The sequence below is a fragment of the Prinia subflava genome, chromosome Z (assembly GCF_021018805.1).
Source record: "Prinia subflava isolate CZ2003 ecotype Zambia chromosome Z, Cam_Psub_1.2, whole genome shotgun sequence".
In the NCBI taxonomy this organism is placed as follows: domain Eukaryota; kingdom Metazoa; phylum Chordata; class Aves; order Passeriformes; family Cisticolidae; genus Prinia; species Prinia subflava.
The window spans coordinates 6,391,237-6,411,152 of record NC_086283.1 but is presented as its reverse complement, the minus strand read 5'-3'; the positions used below and the strand labels follow the sequence as shown (position 1 = coordinate 6,411,152).

Below are 19,916 nucleotides of genomic sequence, written 5' to 3'. Positions count from 1 at the left end.
TTTTGCTCCTTCCTCTGCCCCTTTCTGCTCTTCTTTTTCTTAATACCAGAGATACTTTCTTTCCTCTTAAGACTGAATTTCCATTTTCACTGCAAACTTCTTCCATCATTCATAGGCAAGTAATAAACCTGTGAAGGAAGTCATGGACACATGGACTAGGCAGATGGGCTACCCTGTTTTGGTGATGGGAGATAATTCAGTATTCACACAGGAACGTTTTCTTTTGGATCCCAATGCAAATGCTTCTCATCCTCCTTCTGATCTTGGGTAAGTTCCTACTGCAAATGTTGACTCAAACCAGGTAGAAACTAAGTAAAATGTACCTCATTAAATACATTTACAAAAACAAGTGAAAAAAATAAACCAAAACAAAAAAACCTCCAAACTAACAAAAACCCCCAAACAAACAAAAACCACAAATAAACAAACAAAACCCCAAAAACCTATACTGGTTTTCTGTTGGGAAACACAATACCTCTCTAAATTCCATTGTAGTAAGCTCCATAAAAGAACTAGTAAAACTAGAAGTGTATCAATCTGTTAAGATATTTTGTTTGGGAGATACAAAACCATAAATCTCTCTTCCTGGAGGCAGAAGGAGATATAATAATCTTAATTTTTTTATTTTCTGGAAGTGACCATTTACTTAACCCAGAGTTATAATGACATGTATTTTCCCATAGCATTTGTCACCAAGGGGGAAACTCCCTGGGTTGAACTACAAAATACTAATATGAAACAGCAGATGACTGCCCAAAAAGGCTCAAAAATTTTAGCAGCCCTATGCAGGTGGCTGACGTTATGTTCAGAGCATGCTCTGCTGTCCCACGTCCCTGATTGTCTGGTCCCAGTCTTGGTCAGGCTGTGCCGTGGCTCCATTCCTGCCCAAATTTCTCATCTTTGCCCTGGGCATGCACCTACCCAATAAAGGCATACAAGGAGCTGAGGAGCAAGAGTTAAGGTCGCATTTGCTCCCAGTGTTTTATGATTAAGGAATTAGGGTTGTCTTGGAGAAGAAAAATAGGCTGGAAAAGGCAAGAGGTCCTATTAACTGTATCTAAGTGGTTGCTTAAACTCTTTCATTTTTTCAGTCTGTAAAAAAAACTTTTTTAATACTTAACCATTTATTTCAAGTCAGCATTGCAAAGATTAACTAGCATCTGCACAAAGCCCTAGGCACATCAATATTAACACTGACACCAATTATTGACATATTGACATATCTTTTACTAAATTAATTGCTTTGTATCCTGCTAGAATATTGCCTGACATATTATTTAGTAAATGTATATGTTCATAAGCACAAGTCAGCTTAATAAAACAATATGTAAGCATTAAAATAAACAAACCAACCAAGACATATTGGAGCGGGTTTTTTACCATTTGGCATTAAATGTAATTTGATTTTCTTTCCCATTAAATAATTTCAGTTATAAATGGAATATACCAGTCAAATGGAAGATTGGTAATTCATCAGATTATGCCTTCTACAATGCATCAGATTCTAGAGGTAAATGTCTTCTCTTTCAAGGATAATGAATGTATAAAACTTTTCAATATTATTTACAAAAAAAAAGAGCACAGAATGAACTTTCTTACTTTCCAGTTTTCAGATCTGGGATCTAGCACACCGCTTGGTTCTATTGCAGTTACTAGTAATTTCAGTGATAAGATTACAATTTCCCCTATACAATCATGTCAATTTATGTTCAGTTTCAGTATAGTGCTTAAGCATCTGTTTACAGTCTTATTCAAGGAAATATCTATGCATACTCTTAATTATAATGCTCTAAAATCAATTTGGCTTAGATATGGCCATTGTCCAGTCCAAGAAAAGAGGAGAAGTGAGAGGCTGATGAATGTTTCTGTGGCATGATAAACTGCCAACTTGAGCTCAATTAAAGAAAAAGAACCACAAATGATTAACCACCTTTTCTAATGTTGATTTCAGAACCGAGAAAATTCTTACCTTTTTTTTTTTTTTTTTTTTTTTTTTTTTAAATCATTCTTCTATTATGCAGTCAAATCCGAATTTCTTCTTCTACACCTCCAGTGGACAAAAATGTGGGAAAAAATTACTGACTTTTTGCAGATTTTAAATTACATTCCATTGACTTTTGGCTGATCTTTTCTTGTACTTGTTTGTTACTTATTTTAAATGCAATTTGTCTTTTTTTCTGTTGGTTTTTTTGGTCTTTTTTTTTTTTTTGAGGTTTGTTTGTTTGTTCTTGGTTTTGTTTTGTTGGTTGTTTTTTTTTTTAAACCTGGTTGCTTTTAGTATCCATGCAAAAAGCAAACAGAAAAATATGTTGTGTCATGATACAAGCCAGAAGTTAACACAAAGAAATTTTCTTTCTCTGATTTCCACATGATATGAGGGCTGCAAGGGGCTATTAACTTCACAAAGCTTGCAAAATATTGATTGGGTGTCTACTTCTACAGACACGAAATTTCTGTCTTGTGGGGCAAACACCAACTGTAGGGAAAATCCCTTTAGAAATGCTTTGTATGTATCACCCAAACAGAAGCGTGCTTTTAACTACAGCCACCCTCAAACCAGAGATTGAAGACCATTGTTTTCAATAGGAATAGAAAAATTTTCATAAGTAGCATCAACAACTGGACCAGGCCAAGCTTCTGAGAAAGGAACATTTTTCAAGTATTCATTTTAAATGGGAAAATCCTTAAACATGGGCACTTGCATAAAGTCTCAGCCTATTTTGTATATCCTTTTTCAATAGCTACAAAAATAAAATCGAAGAGTACAGGAAAGAAAATTTAAAGTTAGTTGAAATAAACTGAAAAACGAAGCTAATGCAGGATAAAATATGAGAACTTTGATCATGCACATGAGGATGAAAAGCATTTAAAAATATGTACTTGAAAGAACTGCTTCTTTGCAATTTTTTACTTCTTACAGTGACACTAAATATCACCATCCTCACCCTACTCACAATGTTCTCCATTTCAAATTTAACAAACTAGCTAGCCCAAGTACTTACCACAATTCATTGTTCTAAGATGAGTGCTGGCATTCATCAAAATCTGTAGTAACTCATGTTTACTCAGAGCCATTTAGAAATAAATAAAGAAATAAATTAAATTAAGAGTCGGACCTTATTTTGATATCCATTAAAACCAAATAATGCTTGTGTAGTCAAGGAATCTCCAGTGAGTTCTGCATGATATAAGGTGCACAAACTCATCACTGTTTGTTTGCTTTGTAGGAATTACAATACAATCTTCTGATACTTTTCTGAACGTGAATCCAGACCACATTGGATTCTTTCGGGTGAATTATGATAGTCAAAACTGGGTCAAGTTAAGCAGTCTTCTGCTCCAAAACCACACAGTGAGTGTTGTAATGTCTAACCTGTCTGGTGGGTCTCTTATAAGAGATCTGTAGAGGCTGGGGTTTTTCTGCAAATAATCTGTATATTCTTGATCCCTCTTTTCCTCTTTTCATACAGAATTTTTCAACTGCTGATCGTGCAGGGATTTTGGATGATGCTTTTTCTTTAGCAAGGTAAACTAATTCTCTGCAGAGATTTCAATGCAAGTTTTACACTTTCTGTTACTGTCCAGGGTGACCTAATAATTGCAATTCACGCAACTCAGGTGGTTGAAAGAAATTTTCTGACTTTGGTACGAGCTTTAATTCTTTGTTGTTTTATCTTGTCCTCCAAAAGGGATGCATTGTCAACTTGCATTACCATTGCAATCAAGAGAAATGCTCCCTTTCAATACCATGGCAAGAAAAAAGCAGGCTTTAATTGCACAGGTCAAGGAAAGGGGTGTTTTCTTTATATAACTAACAATAATAGAAGCACTCCAGAAGAAGTTAGGTATCCAGGAAAGCAGAGGCATGCCTATAATGCACACCAAGGCATTGAGTAGCTACCACCTGTGCTAGCAGTTTGTTTAGAAGCTTGATTGGAAACTTCTAGATCTTGTGCCCAGCCATGAAGACACAGATAAATTTTTGATGATCTGTAACAGCCTCTAAGTCTAAGTCACCTCAGCCTTTCAGGATGTCTCCAACCAGCAATTTCTTTTTTGTGATATTAATGTAGCCAGTTAAGGGCTGCCCACTTCTAGGCACAATGGGCTTCTGCACGAAACAATCATCTCACAATGGCACTAACTCCTATGGTTAGGCATTGATCAACAGTGATCCTTGGTTATCCCTTCAGAAAACACCTTCCAAGTTACATTCCCAACTACTTTCTCCCTCACAAACTTTACTATTTCAGGCCTTATAAAGTAAATAGTAAATCTAATATCTTTGAAGAAACAAGTTTTTCAAATTCATTAAAATAACAGAGGTTATGTTTTTCTCCTTCCACAGACCTGGACTTGTGAATTACTCTGTTCCCCTGGAACTCACAAAATACCTAAGAAGCGAAAGAGAGTATTTACCTTGGCATAGAGCTATATCAGCTGTAACTTACCTTGCAAACATGCTTGAAGATGATAAAGATCTCTATCCCCGGTTTCAGGTGATGAAGCAAAATAAAAGCCAATCCAGCTTGGGACCACTGAATCTGATAATTCAGAGTCTCTAACAAGAATAATACTGAAGTTCAAGTGATTTTCAGTGTTGCTGAACTATTAACATTAACTTTTCATTACTGTTCTCTTAAAAAACCCCCCTCTAAACACTGTTTAGTAGTGGTACCCGAATTACTTGGATTCTGCATTCAGGATCATGCACTTGGAAAAAAGAAATTATGCTAATTATTCTCATAATCTGTCACCATAAGGCATGTTACAGGTATTTATTAGTCAAGGTTGTCCTGCATTCAATAAAGAAGTATGTATAGGGCAGCAAAATCTCAAACACCTTTCCTCAGCACCAAGGATGGCTATATCTATATGTGGCAGTGAGTAGGTCTGTTAGTTGACCTAAAATACTGAACTTGATTTAATGATCACTGAAGTAAGTATGTCCTAAACTCTCCATCATCTCTGGAAAGCAATTGTGGCAGTGTGTCCTTGCTGTACCCCAGCCTTCCTCTGGGAGCACAGACAAGGTTGGAGAGAAGCAGGTTGGCTTTGTCCTATCAGTATTGCAAGCATTCAGACTTGGCATGCTGTGGGAATTTGGAAAGATTGTGTGTGCCTGATGGTGATGTTCATGTTACTTTTCATTCAAGAGATGCTAGTTCTGAGACAACAATAAGGAAAATAAACAATGAAATTAAATATATTATTATTTAAAGAACTCTACACATTTAAGCAATATCCTTTTTCTATCTCAGAGATATTTCAGCAATCTGGTAAAACCAACAGTGGATCAACTGCGCTGGGAAGACTCTGGAAACCATTTGCAGAGGTGAGAGAATCTTTATTTTTTCCTTCTCATGTTATTGATGCATTCAAAGAATAGTTAGCAGTAGGAAAATATCTCTCTCCCTCTCTCTCTCTCTCTTTCCAAGGCTTCTTCGTGCATCTGTTCTAGACTTTGCCTGCAGTATGAATGACACAGCATCTTTGCACAACGCTTCTGAACTCTTCAATAGATGGTTACAAGGAGAAATGTGAGTGCTCACATCTTTTGTGGTTTGTGAAGAACACAGCATGTGACTGGGTCACTGACCTCAAGTAGGAAAGGGGGAAGAATATTTTTAAAAAGTACTGTTTCTTTATTTTAGTATTGCTGCAAATCTCCGACTCACAGTATATCGCTATGGGATGCAGAACTCAGGCAATGAGACATCATGGAATTACATGTTCAGGAAATACCAAGAAACTTCATTAGCCCAAGAAAAAGAAAAGCTGCTGTATGGCCTGGCATCAGTGAGGAACATCACCCTTTTGGACAGGTAATTTAAACACAGAGATATTTCTGTCTTCCTACAGAAACAATTGGTTGCTGTTTGTTTATTCCCCTCTTCCTCTCTTCTGTGTTGTAATTTTGGTCAGATTACAGCATGAGGAATGCAACACATTTTCAAGACCAGTTATCTATCATGCCTCTCTGAGATTGTACTACAGCAGGAAAAAAGCCTTGCCCTTTTAGTAGAAAGATATTGAAGACATGGTAGTTGCTGCACACAATCAACAACGTTCAGCTCTTCCAACAACGCATTCATCCTGTGCAATTTCAGTTGCTTAATAGTTAAGCATTGGGAGTAAATCAGTCATCCATTTCCTCTTTAATCAGCGAAGAGAGGCCAGACCTACAAAGCACTTCTTATCCCAGACTAGGAAAGGGGCTTAAAGTCAATGGAAAGAATTGCTTTTGGATGTTGTCAGTCACCCTCCATTGGCTCTAGTTTGCTTAGCCTAGATGTCTACCTTCTAACTAGCTAAAATTAGGCAAGCAGCCTTGAGCAATTGTTATTAACAGTCCTATGAAGGCATACACGTGAACTCGCAATGAGATGCTGTGCTCTCTAACTCGCTCTCTGAGATGCTGTGCAGAAGCACTTAAGCTAGAACCAAAAATGTTGAATTCATGCTGCCATGGCAATGATGAGGAGTCTGGATACTGCCTCAGACTGGTCCAGCACACTGTCAGGCTGGGCAAGTATCTCACCAGGCTGTCGTCCTGCACAGGCACACCAGCTACTTTAGGTTTATCTGATAACTTTGTGAGTTGCTGTATCATGTAGCACACATGCAACCAAAAATCTACACCAGGGCCATTCACCACTGTATTGGACCCCTATCTAAATATCATAACATGGAGCAGCCTCTGCTTGAAAGAGTTCCAAGTTTAAAGGGGGTGAAACAAGGAAGTATAGAAGATTCAGAAAGAGTAAATATAAGAGTTAGAGTAATTGAAATAATGGTAGGAAGCAGCAGCATTCCTAAATTCTTGTGACCACAACAGCCATAATCTAAAGCCATTAAATAGCTAATAGCTGACATGATTAAGACATGAATTAATTCGTTAGATCAGCCTATATTTGCAGAAAATAAAAAATCCCTCCTAAAGCAGGGAAAGCTTGTCTCTTAATTTACTATTAAAATAAACAAGCAACGAGGGAAGAGCAAACAGATTGAACAAAATCGTCTATTACATATAGGCAAAAAGAAGACAATCCTTAATCCTGAGACACAACAGCTTGAAAGGGTGTTCTGCAGCTGCTGCTGTGAATCCATGACCATGCAACTCATCTCCCTGCAAACATGTGTGTTTCACCCCATCAGTCAAAACCATCTGTGCTATAACTGGAAGTATAACTACAGCACTTGCAGGCATGCTCTGCCAAAATGAATTTTAATTTTGTATGGATAAAAGTTTCCAAACAAACAGCACAGATGTCCATGTGAGCAAGCCACCTGTGCATGGACTCATGGTCCCTGTTATTTCTTTAAAGTCTGGACTATTAATTTTTTTGGTGCTTAGCTGAACAGGCTGAACTACTAACTGATCCAGTCTTGTTTTCTCCACTGCATTAAAATATAGGAATAATAATGGGGTTTGGCTATTTTCAAGTAGAGACATAAACTCTACCTACTTTGTTAAAGAGATTCCTAACTAAGATTTCTTTCAGTATAATTATCTCTTGAAACAGTTACATTTTACATCTGTGTACTTTATCTTTAAAATTCTGTAGGAATAAAATAATATACCTGTTTGGAAATGGCTCTCATCGATTCCTATGGCATTTCCCTTAGGTATCTAAATTACATATACAACACCAGCCTCATCAAAAGCCAAGATGTGTTCACGGTCCTGAGATATATCTCATATAACACCTATGGGAAAACAATGGCCTGGGACTGGATACGACTGAACTGGCAGTACTTAGTTGACAGGTACTCTAATGAACTCATGGGAAACTACATTCACCTGTAAATCTTGTTACATGCCATGTTTTTCTGTGTTTTCATTGTACAGTTATAATCATTGGCCTTTGCAAAATGAAAACTGAAAACTTATTCAACACAATTGTATGCATTTGCTGTGGAAAAATATTTTGTTGATAACTTGAAAACCATTCTTTCCCTAAACGATCACTACCAGTAAATGGTAATCAAGGAGAGAAAGTTTTACCGAGGCCACAGAAATCTGATTATTGCAAGGAAATTAGTGAATCAAGTCTCCACTCTTGCAACTTATTTCATACCATAAAGACAGAGAATAATTTTTTTTTTTAAAATTTTATTCTAAAGGTAACAGCAAGGAGCATACATACAGATGAGCAGAAGTAATAGCAAACCTTTTAGATTTTGTCCTCAGTATCTGAGTGACTTCCCTCTCCTTCCATCTCCTTTCTAAGTGCTTGGTGAGGGCACAGAAGGAAAGCACACCTGCAAGCCTAGAGCTGTGAACTGGACAGTTTTTGTATTGCCGAGCAGCAGTGTTTCTAACTTCCACCCTGAGACAATCTGTAATTACTTAAAAAAAGAACCATTCCACATAAGAGATCACTCCATAAGTAAACATATTTAAGAACACCTCAGATATTATGTAGGGGTGCTATTTTTCAACTGTTTCCGAAGATGTTGAAATTGAGCCTATCTGCTTTATTGTAACACAATTAGAAGTTTAAGCTTCAGATAATTATGATTTTGCATCAAACATCATTTATTAAATTGTTTTTCTAGATTCACTATAAATGACAGAACCCTTGGTCGAATAGTAACTATTGCCCAAAACTTCAACACTGAGCTCCAGCTTTGGCAGGTATGGTGACACCAATTCTCTTGGGTTTAAGTTAATATATTTAACAATCTTGTGGCCAGGAAACTTAGTTTTTGTCCTCTAAGTGCTTAAAGCAGCAGGAGTTAACTGTAAAATTATTCCAGTACTAGCATGAGCATATAGATCTCTTCCAGTCAGAATTACCCCAGACCATGTCTTTGTAAAAAGCCGCTTGCCCAATAGCAGTATTATTTACTTCACATCAATTCTTTTTCTCTTTTCCAGATGAAAAATTTCTTTGAAAAATATCCTGATGCTGGGGCAGGAGAAATACCCAGAAGTCAGACACTGGAGCAAGTGAAGAGCAACATTGAATGGCTAAAAGAAAACAAGGGGGAAATACAAACATGGCTGGAAGCACAAGAACAGTAAGGCTTCAAAGTCTTACTTTGTGAAAAAGATCAGTCACTCAGATTTTCAAAGGTGTTTAGCAATGTGGATTTCTCACCTAGGTACCTTAGGGGACTAAGACCTAATGTTTTTTTCTACGAACACTCAAGAGACCACTGCCAGAGCAATGTTTGTGTAGTTGCTTAGCAGAAATAGCTTTATGTGTTGAGAGCTGAATTTGCCTGAACAAACAGGACAAAGGTTTACAATCACTCAAAGCAGAAGTGATGGCAGAACTGGAGTCCTTGCTGATCACTCTGGTCTCACTCCTTATGCATACAACTCTGCAAAGCTACTTCTTGGTTCGCACAGAAGTATATGTAGTACACTCAGGGATTCCTTCTCAAGTGCACCTCATAGGAGCTTTCTCCTGAAGGAAAGGGGATTAAAATGTAGTTTTGACATTGTCTGAAAATCATCCTCCTAATATTTATAGCTGTAAAAATTCTACATCTGGAATTTAGGTTTGCTTCCTGATACTACAGAAAGGCCAGTTAAGCTTTCCTTTCAATTGATTTTTGAAGTTTAACTACCAGTACACAAGAGATCAATATTATCAATTTCTTTTTCAATGTTATTAGTTGGGGTTCTGTAGCTTAGGGTAGGGGTTGTCTTGGTTACTTTTGTCTTATTTCTAAACTTTAAAAAAAAAAGAGAACTTGTGGCAGCCACTACTGCAAAAAAGACATGCTTTACTTACTGTTTCTTTTCTTACAGAAAAATAAAATTTAGAAATCTACATGAAATCTCAGTCTCTTTCTAATGGAGTGATGAATCTTCCTGGGTTATAGAGAAACAGCTGTTGCATAGCTCAGCTGTGCTGTAGATAATAGCTTCAGTAACTTCTGAGGGGAGAGAAATCTATTAACTCCTCTAAGAAAACACAATAAAAATGGCAAATGCACCCTGAGGGATCAGAGGCGTGCCACTGCTGCAATTGAGTCTATTGCAGGAATACAGACAGCAAAGAAAGAATTCTCAGTCCCAAGTCCCTGTGCCCTTGTGACACTGGAGAAAGCATCAAGGCTATTCTGTCTCTCCCAAGCTGGAAACTGGGGGGCTTTGGAGTTCCCAGATCTCCATGTGTTGTGTCCTGACATTGGATAAGCAGCAAATGTGAGCACCTCCTTGCCTTCTCCCTGGTCTCCTGAGCAGAGACCATAACCAGCTAGAGCCAATGTCTATCCATATGTCTTGGGAGCAGGATCACAAAGCACCTCATAGTGAGTAGCCCGTGGAGACTTCATGCATAGCTGTGAGGAAATTCTGCAGTTGGATCAGAGGACAGAAGCATGGAAAAGCACTTCTCTCACCTTCATCCTGCAATGCTATTTAAAGAGAAGAGGAGACGACTGTAAGGTACAGAAATTTTGGTACAGGCTATGTGGTTGCCTCTGGGCCTTGGTACAACACAGAGGACTTCAGAACAACTTAAACAGTCCCAGATGGAAACACTTTACCCTACTTCCACACTTCATTCAAGCCTGATACTGTTTTGGGCCTCTCTCTAGACCTGCAAATAGTTGTGACAAGCCCAGACAAACATGGTGACAAAGTCAGTTGTCCTGTTGTGCTGGTTTTGGCTGGGATAGACTTAATTTTCTTCACAGTAGCTGGTGTGGGCTATGTTTTTCATTTGTACTGGAAGCAGAGTTTATAAAACAGGGATGTTTTCATTGCTACTGAGCAGTGCTTACTGTGTCAGGGCCTTTTCTGCCTCTCACACCACCCCACCAGCAAGGAGACTGAGTGTGCATAAACTGGGAGGGGACACAGCTGAGACAGCTGATTCCAACTCACCCATGGGATATTCTGTGCCATACTGCATCATGCTAAGCATACAGAGATGAAGTGGAGAAGAAGGAAGGGAGGGACATTCAGAGTGATGGCGTTTGTTTTCCCAAGTAATCATTATGTGTGATGGAGTTCTGCTTTCACAGAGATGGCTGAACACCTGCCAGCTCATGGGAGGTGGTGAAGGAATTCCTTGCTCTTAACTTGCATCCACAGCTTTTGCTTTAATTATTAAACTATCTTTATCTCAACTCATGAGTTTTCTTGGGTTTATATGCTCAATTCTCTGAGGAGTGAGCGAGTGGCTGTGTGAGGCTGAGAATGCAGCTGAGGTTAAAACACAAGACTTGTCAAAGGAAAATGTCAGTCATTTGCCTCCTGCAAACAAAATGTGGCAGGATTTTGACTAACAGTGGTTACAACTTGCTAGAGACACCAGCTGCTTTTCAAGGTGAGGATGTGGCAAAGGGCCAGGCAATTCCTTCCAATTTTTCTTGTTGCTCAGATTCACACACACAGAACAGTGAAAGTGAAGCAGCTGCCCACACCCAAAACTACCAGCAGCAGACAGGGATCAGAGGGTCCTTGGGCAGCTGCCAGCTCAGTACAACATATGACAACTCACCTTCACTATTTTACACTTTTGATGAACTGAAGGAGTGGAAGCCAAACAAAAACTCTTTTGGTTTCAAGGTCACAAACAGGTTTGGTAGCATCACACAGTAACACCATCAGAATATTGTATCACTGTGACTATCAACAGTACAATAATCTCTGAAAAATTTTCTGTGTACAGTATGTTTTGATTGGAGGTCTTTAATTTCAGCTGGCCATGTTGTGCAACATTGCAAAACCAATATGAAGATATCCAAGCACACGTCTCAGTTGTTTTCCCTTTCAGGGACAATTTAATGAAATTTTGGCAAAAAGAACTGATTTTATTGTTCATAAATTTCTGCCACAAGTTGCTGTAGAAAGAGAAGTATGAATATTATGGGAAAGGTAAAAGATTAGGAAGTTACTTTAAGATATTTTTATTCCTTGTTAAATGTAACCTCTACTTCCACCAAGTGGGACCAAGCTGGCCAACTTTGTCGGCTACAGCAGTAGGCTTTCAGCAAGGAAAACATAGGAAATAATGAAAATTTTCTGTGATGCTGGAAATCTACTGCAAAAGCAGCCTTCATCTGAATCACACAGCCAATACCACTGTTTCAGACAAGACACTTATTTTTAGCATTGTGTAGCACTGTAGTAGAAAGAATAAAAAAGTTCAGAGAGAGAAGAGAAACATATCACTGAAGTACAGAGAGAAAGAGAAGCCAAGGACAAGCCTGAACAACTACTGAGCTCATGGTCTTGGGTGAATGGGGGAGAGAAGGAGATTTTAAAGAGTGAACCAAGCAATTGCCACCTGTCATTTGATTCTCATTTTGTTCAGGAAGTTGCAACCAATTGCAGCTCTGTGCCTGAGCCACACTGGATCAGAGAGAGTTTTGACCAGTCCTTGGACACTTCTGATGTTACAGAAGGGTTAGCTGGATTTCTACACTGATCTTGAGTGGGTAGAGGAACATGGAAGGAAGTCCAAAAGCCCCAGAAGGCAGCTGTTTTTATGATAGGGTAAAAGTTCTGTCAATTTTAAATAATGTTCCCTAGATTATGCAGTGCTCTTGCTACCTTTAAATGGCTCATGGAGAATGTACTGTATGGCATGTGCCTCTTTCAGACTGTTTGTCCGAGACGGATAACAAATCTGGTACATGCTAAATCTTTCAGTCAGGAACTGGTGCATTTATAAATGGTCTGTGATAAGCTTAAGAATGCCAATTTGAAACTGAATCCAAAGAAATGTGAACTGTTTTAAAAAGAGATAATTTTCCCTCGGCCATTCGATCAGCGAGGAAGGAATTTCTACTGATAAAGCCAAGTGAGGGAGTGCAGAACCAGCTGGCCCCTTAGATCCACACAGCTTTTTGAGACTGCTGTTCCTAGTGTAGCACACCAAAAGCTATTGCAGGCAGTGAGACAGAGAAACATCTTGAGTAATCGAAGTGCAGCGTGGTGGAGTTAAAGAGGGGCCACTTACAACTTTTGCAATGTCGCCTTACACCAGCTCTGCAAATCTGTCTCATATCAGCTACAGCTGTGCGTCCTATAGAGCCTGAGCCCATGGGCCCCAGGAGGTTGTAAGCCAGATAGGAGCATGAAAATGCTTTATCTTGATAATTCAGGTAAAGAAAAAACGAAAGACATTGTGTTACTGCACAAAGCAAAAAAAATGAATAGCACCAATGGGAACACCAAGGCATCCACTACTCCCCAACTGAGCCAGTCTCTAAACCAGCAGTTAAGATCACTATGTACGCAGACATAAGAAAAAGACCCCCACCTTAAATATAGGGTATGTCTGTTGAAATAGAACGTGACTGGGAAGTATCCCTTCAGTCTTCCCATGAAAACCAGTACCATTTCTTGGCATTTTGTGTAATGGCATCTTCCAGCAGCCTTTGGGACTCAAGGAGAGAGGGAAAAAATTAGCCTGTGCTGGGCACAGGAATGCCCAGATAAACAGGGTCTGAAGGACAGGAACTTATCCCGTTGTTAGCAACAACAATACCACACTGCCAGATTAAAACTTTGTCTTGTGTTATGTGTATCCAATTATGAAAATTAGTCAAACAAGGTTGAGTTTGCTTTCCCAAGTGTTCACACAGAATCCAGTATTCCATTAGAAGTCAGTTGTCCTGGAGGTATTTCAACTTCACATCCACACCTAGGGCAGTTGAATGTATGCCTGTATGTGGAAAACTGGTACAGAAAAATATAGGTATATGAGACTAAGGAAATATTCTCTAGCTCACAGGGACTACAGTGGTTCACAAGGCTGCCCAGATACCTGAATTTTTCCAAGATGTGCATCAGAAAAAATCCTACAAATATATTTATAAAGCATATGAAACATAAATGGTTGAGGTAAGTCTGAGAGTTTCTGGTTTCCTAGTGTATATTTCCAAAGAATTATGAGGGAAGAGCGAATCCTGAAAAATAGGACCACAATATAGTGTGAAAGAAAATGACACAACTTCTGTTGCTGCAGAAATGTCTGTTGTGCTTGTAAGAACACCTAAAAGTTTAAAAATACCATTAGTAAGTAGCACTCAGTAGTTGCTTCAGTAATCTATCACTTGCAGAAAACTTTTCCATATCAACACTCTCTTCTTCACAAATTGATACCCAGAGGCTGCTACCAAGCGTCTGCTTGCTGATGGTTTAATGATGCTGAAACAGTATGCATGGATGGTCTCAAGAACCAGATAATGAGGGAAAGGAAGATATCCAGGTATGAGGGAAGACTGGAACCTAACTCTTCAAAAGGAAGGCTGGAGGTACATGGTCATTATTTTAGTAAAAGGCAAAAGTTAAATTGAAATGTTGCAGTTAGAAATGTTATATCCACCACACAACCTTTACCCAGCTTAAACCATCAAGGGTCATTTTCCTCTGGAGATGTATGAGATGGCCAGGTGACTTCTAAATATCCTTCCCAATATTTTCTTTAACTGTTTGCAATAAAGGAGGGACTTGTCACTGATATGATTTCTTCCAAGGAGTGCAAGGCCAGACACGGGTGATGAGGTTCTGCCATTCCAGAGCTCCCATTCTGTTCCGCCTACTGTCAAATGCATTTATACTCCACAGGTCTGCAAGGAAGCCTCTCCAACCAGGAACTGCAAACCCCTGAAGTACAGAGCTCATATTTGTAGCAGCTCTGCAGCTTAGGGCTGATTTTCATGTCTTTCTCAAAGAGGGATCCTGAAACCAAAAAAACTGCAGGATGCACTCTGGAGGGTTGCTAACATAGCTATTAGCCAGAGCAAAAGTTGAGGAACCTCATGCCAAAAAAGGCGCTAAGCTGTAGGTCAAGTTCTCATAAGCCAAAGGCGTTACTGTAGCAGCCTGAGAGGAAGATTTTCCAGGTGTCTGGTGGGCAGCCAAAACCTGACTGGATTCATTTATTTTAGCAAATAGTCACTTTCAGCAAACTGAAATTACGGCCCACCCAGGTTCCTTAACCAAATTCAGCTGGAGAAAACACTACAGACCTGAAGTTACATAAACGCTGATGAAAAGTCATCATCCCCACTTTTTCTTGGGCTGCAGCACTTGCAAAGAAAGCAAACAGATCAAGGCTCAGTTCTGCCTCCTCCAAAAAAATGCACATGAACTCTTCCACATGACTCTGCTGGGCCTGGTCTTTCAAATTTTCCCATGGTACTTAAATAATAGCCAGAATCAAAAGTAATTAGTAACCTCCTAGTTTGTTGTTTCATATAAGCACCTGAGAACACAGGATTGCCAGACATTTTTATTCGTATTTTATTACAGAGTATTTTTATCATTACTTTAAGTAAAGATGGATGCCCTCCACAGAGGATGCTAATAAGCTCAGATCTGTATCAGTAGGCCCTAAGTAATTAGAATTGTAGAGGAGCACCGTTCTGTAGTACAGTGGTTTGAGTAATAGCCTGAAAGGGCAGACATGTGGTTTAAAATTCTCTCCAGCAGAAACAATAACTCATGAAGTCTTCCACTTCACGCACAAGATCTCCAACCACTCCATGTAGGAGGCATGCCTCTCCTCCAGTGCTCTAGTAAATGCAGCCCTTACTTTACACTACCACTTCAAGGACTTCAAAGCAAAATGTTCAGTCATGTGCAAGGGAATATTTCTATGTCAGGTGAGACAAGACTTCAGCTTTCCATCTCTTCAGCAGAAAACAAAGCTTCCTTCAAGCTGCACAGACACATGCCCCTTCTCCCCAGTTCAGGAGAAAAACAAAAAAAATGTGCTTCTCTACTAAATGCGCCAAAATTACATGACTGCTGGCTTCACAGACACGTTGTTCAGCTCCCTGGCCCAACTGCAACAGAGGAAAGACAAGCTCCAGGCATGAAAGACAACCAGTGCGAACTAGGAGGTGAACTAGAGCAAACTACCCCCTCAGGTATCACTCAGCCACAAAACAGAAGCACACAATTGAGCAATTTGAGAAGGGCTGATGCAAGCTGGGGCTGGTTTTAATGAACCTCGAGTCAATCACCAAGTATTACAAAAAAGAAGAGCCAGCAGCAGAGCCAACAACACATAATTAACATTGAAATGCCACACCAAGGGCAAGGTCAGCCATGGCTAAAATCAGATTGCAGGAGAGGGAAATCAGGTACAACACCAACGGGCACATCTTAGCTGGCACTAGTGTGGCCCAGTCAGAAAGTCAGGGCCAGGGCAAAGGACGGTATTCCTGCAAGGAAGGTGCTGCACTAACACACCAATACAGCACCTTCTGTGCTGCACCCCAGACAGACCCCTGCTCATGTCCCCTACTCACCACTGCAGATGCACAGCTAGGAGAAAACTGAGCCATCTTGGCATTTTGAATGACTGGAGAACAACTCATTTGGCTAGAACTGCTCATTCTGCTCTAATGGATGGGTGGGCTTACTCAGGAAAAAGACATTTTTGGAGTGCCTTCCGGGCTGCCGAGGTGAACATGGAAACAGTGTGCAGGAAAGGGAAACAGAGAGGTAGTTAAATTGACACCCATGTCCTAGTGACACACACACAGCTTGTGTTTTGTTTATTTAAACCCTCTTGGCTCAGGGGCTAACAGTTCTGCAGAAAATATTCAAGAGTTCTTTGCAAAATATTGAAGGTATTTTTATTATTTAGTGGGGACTGCTTGCATATGAGATTAATGCAATCTGTCCAAGACAAATCAGATGGGGAAGATTAGGGACAGGGAAAAAAAAAAGCATCAGAAAACATATTAGTGAAGTATCATTAAATTTTTACTGTGGGAAATATATTATCCCAAAAAATTTATGTTAGAGCAAAACATAAATTTCCAACTATAATTTTAACAGTTATTGCTCAAATATTTCTTAAAAGTCACTACAAAAATTTTGATCTACTTGCTGTGTTCACTAGAAAAACAGTGAGTATTGGTGGTCTGGGAAATATGGTTTGTCCTTGCATTGGATTGTAATAGCTAGAGTGAGTTTATGGTTAAATAAATCTTTATCAATGGAAATAAATAGGATAATCATGAAGATGCATCATGGTGATGAACTTCTTTTCCTCTTGTTAAAGAAATTTTAAAAAACAACTTTATGGGAGATAGAAGATAAGTACTGAATTGTTTCCTTTATTTCTTCTCAGTGTATTAAGAGCAGCCTCTAGTGACAGTTGGTAGCCATTACATCCAATTATACTGGCTTTAACACAGCGTACAGAAACACCTTAACTATTTATAAAACATCTTCAAAAAATAAACAAAACAGCCTCAACCTGGTCTTAGAGACCAGTCACTAGGCACAGAGGGGCTTCTAAGTAACATTGCATAAAACTACTTAGCCTAGAATAAATGGCAATCGTCAACCTTATAATAAGCTTCTATGTCACTTTTTAAGGTTATATTTAACCATTTTAATCATAAAAAGGCCTGGGTTGGAAGGGGCCTTTAAGATGATCAAGTTTAACCCCCTTGCTGCAGGCAGAGACCCTCCACTAGACCAGGTTGCTCGAAGGGCTTTGAACACTTGCAGGGATGGGACACTCACAGCTTCTCTGGACAGCTGTGCCAGAGCCTCACCACCCTTGCAATAAAGAATTTCTTATTAACACCCAATTTAAACCTACCCTCCTTCTGCTTAAAGCCATTCCCCCTTGTCCTATCCCTACATGCCCCTCCATCTCTCTTGTAGGCCCCCCTAGATTCTCCTACTGAAAGGCTACTATAAGGTCTCCCCAGAGCCTTTGCTTCTCAAGGCTGAACAATCCCAACTCTTTCAATCTGTCTTGCCAGGACAGGTGCTCCCATCCTCTGATATCTTTGTAACCCTACACCAGTTTTGGTCCACACCCTTCTTATACAGGGGGCCCCAGAGCTGAACAGTGTTCCTGGGTGGGGGTCTCATGAGAGCAGGGTAGAAGGGGAGAGTCTCCTCTCTCACCCTGCTGGCCACACTGCTTTGGATGCAGCGCAGGACACAGTTTGGCTTCCTGGGATGCAAAAGCACATTCCTTGGTCATATTTAGCTTCTCACCCACCAGCATCTCCAAGTCCTTCTCCTCAGGGCTGCTCTCAATCCATTTTCTGTTCAGCCTTTTGTGCTTGGGATTGCCCTGAGCCAGGTGCAGGACCTTGACATTTGTCCTTGACCCTTCATGATATTCACCCAAGACCACCTCTCAAGCCTGTCAAGGTCCCACTGTATGGCATCCCTTCCCTCCAGTGCATTGACCACACCACACAGCTTAGTGTTACTGGCAAACTGCCTGAGAGTGCACTCAATCCCACTGTCCAAGTTGCCAACAAAGATGTTAAACAGTGCTGTTCCCAACACCAGCCTCTGAGGAATGCCATTCGTCACTAGAAATTGCTGAAAATGCAAGTTACATTTCAAAAAGCAGTGGGCACTGCCATGATGAATCAAAAGGCCAAACACTCACAACACAAGACAGTCACAACGAGCTTGCATGCACATCTGTATACAGAAGGTGTGCTGGATTCTGTAAACATGATGGCTCTTTTACCTCAAGCAGTTGTTTGCAGCTAAAAAAGGGGCTTCCTAGCAAAACCAGGCGTGTGTAATTTGCAACAATCATAAATGCCCATATACTCCCTATCATCATTCTGAGCTAAGCATTTTTTAGCTTTTTTTACTGATAACAACTGAGACATTAAGAAGATATTTCATCTTCTTGCAAACTTGTCTTTCTGTTTGGACATACACAGACACACACTTGTGCTTTGAGGGACTGTGGAAACAAACACCTGTGATTGTGTGGGGTGCCCGTGCTCAGCAAAATACTGAAGGCTCATAGCAGGACAAAAACAAGCTCTGGCTGCCTGAGGTGTGGCTGGGAATGGCAAAGCCAGGCAGTGTACCCTCACAGTTCTGCCAGTAGCCCACAACAATGCCCTTAGCATTTCCAAAACAGGCTTATGTTTGTTTTATAATCCATTGTTTTGGGGAGTCATATGTTCTTTTATTCCTCACTGAAAATAAGTTAGGAAATATTTGTTTAAGAAGCCTGAGCACCTGTCTTTAAATCATTTCTTAATTTACAGAGGGAGGACCCAACTACTACTGCCTGTGGCAGCTGCTCTCCTGCAGACATGGCTCTGCCCATAACTGGAGAATTGCTCCAGGTAGTCAAGCTTTGCTTATAGGAAATGAATCCAGATTCACAGTCATGATAGTGTCTGTAGCCTCAGCGTTTCAAAACACTTTTGCAGCATTACAAAGGGAGGCTGGAGAGCCAGGGAGAGTTCAGGAATTTTATCCCAGGCAGGACAGCAGCAAGGCATCAGGCACTTGTCCTCTCAGCACTGCAGGGCAGCACCTGACACAAGCAGTGCAGCCCATCTCCCTCAGCCAGGCAGGCAGGAGAAGGTGCCAGAGGGATGGGCTCCCTCTCACGGCTGGCTTCCCATGGGCTATGGAGAACAAAACCTTGCACCCAGTGGTGGGGCAGTGCTCAGCCTGGCGAGCACAAGGGTTTGAACATCAGGTCCCAGTACTGAGGAAATGTCTGCTGCCTCTCCTCACACCTACCTCCTGTGATGGGGTGGCCTGCTTGCTCTTATGCAGTCTGAGGGGGCTGAGGCCTCTTCCAGACTCTCATCTCACACCATTTGAGCTGCTGGTTCACTGTTTTGAAGTATAAATCTTCTCCTGAGCATGCAGGAGGCCCTGTTGCTGGGCCCTGGGCTACAGCTGAGTGGGGTTCTGTGGCCTGGCATCCCTGGCAGTGCACTCCTCCAGCACCTGGGGTGGCTCTGGCTTCATCTCCTGCCCCTGGCTCTTTTAAGGTCACCATTATGAGGGAGACAGATCTCTCTTAGAGGTCCAGGAGCCTGCCAAGAGCTTCTGTCTCCACGTAGCAGGCAGGCCCACGGGAGGGAGAACGAGAGGTCCAGGCAGCATCCTGCGTGACCTGCAGCGCTCATTCCCCTGCACGGGGCTGGGCAGCACCCAGACCTTGGGCAGGTCGAGCCCCCCA

The 19,916-nt window shown here is 40.6% G+C and overlaps 1 protein-coding gene across 1 annotated transcript in view; it reads left to right on the top strand.

The window, feature by feature from the left end:
* The window catches only part of ENPEP (glutamyl aminopeptidase), a 33,894-nt gene extending 24,166 nt beyond the window's left edge, over positions 1 to 9,728 (top strand). The window contains exons 10-20 of the mRNA XM_063423460.1: positions 116 to 267; positions 1,431 to 1,510; positions 3,228 to 3,352; positions 3,471 to 3,526; positions 4,349 to 4,499; positions 5,262 to 5,335; positions 5,439 to 5,540; positions 5,655 to 5,825; positions 7,630 to 7,770; positions 8,563 to 8,641; positions 8,885 to 9,728. Coding sequence (XP_063279530.1) covers positions 116 to 267; positions 1,431 to 1,510; positions 3,228 to 3,352; positions 3,471 to 3,526; positions 4,349 to 4,499; positions 5,262 to 5,335; positions 5,439 to 5,540; positions 5,655 to 5,825; positions 7,630 to 7,770; positions 8,563 to 8,641; positions 8,885 to 9,031 — 1,278 coding nt within the window. The 3' untranslated portion in view covers positions 9,032 to 9,728. The remainder of the gene's footprint in view (positions 1 to 115; positions 268 to 1,430; positions 1,511 to 3,227; positions 3,353 to 3,470; positions 3,527 to 4,348; positions 4,500 to 5,261; positions 5,336 to 5,438; positions 5,541 to 5,654; positions 5,826 to 7,629; positions 7,771 to 8,562; positions 8,642 to 8,884) is intronic.
* The last annotated feature ends 10,188 nt before the right edge of the window (positions 9,729 to 19,916 follow it).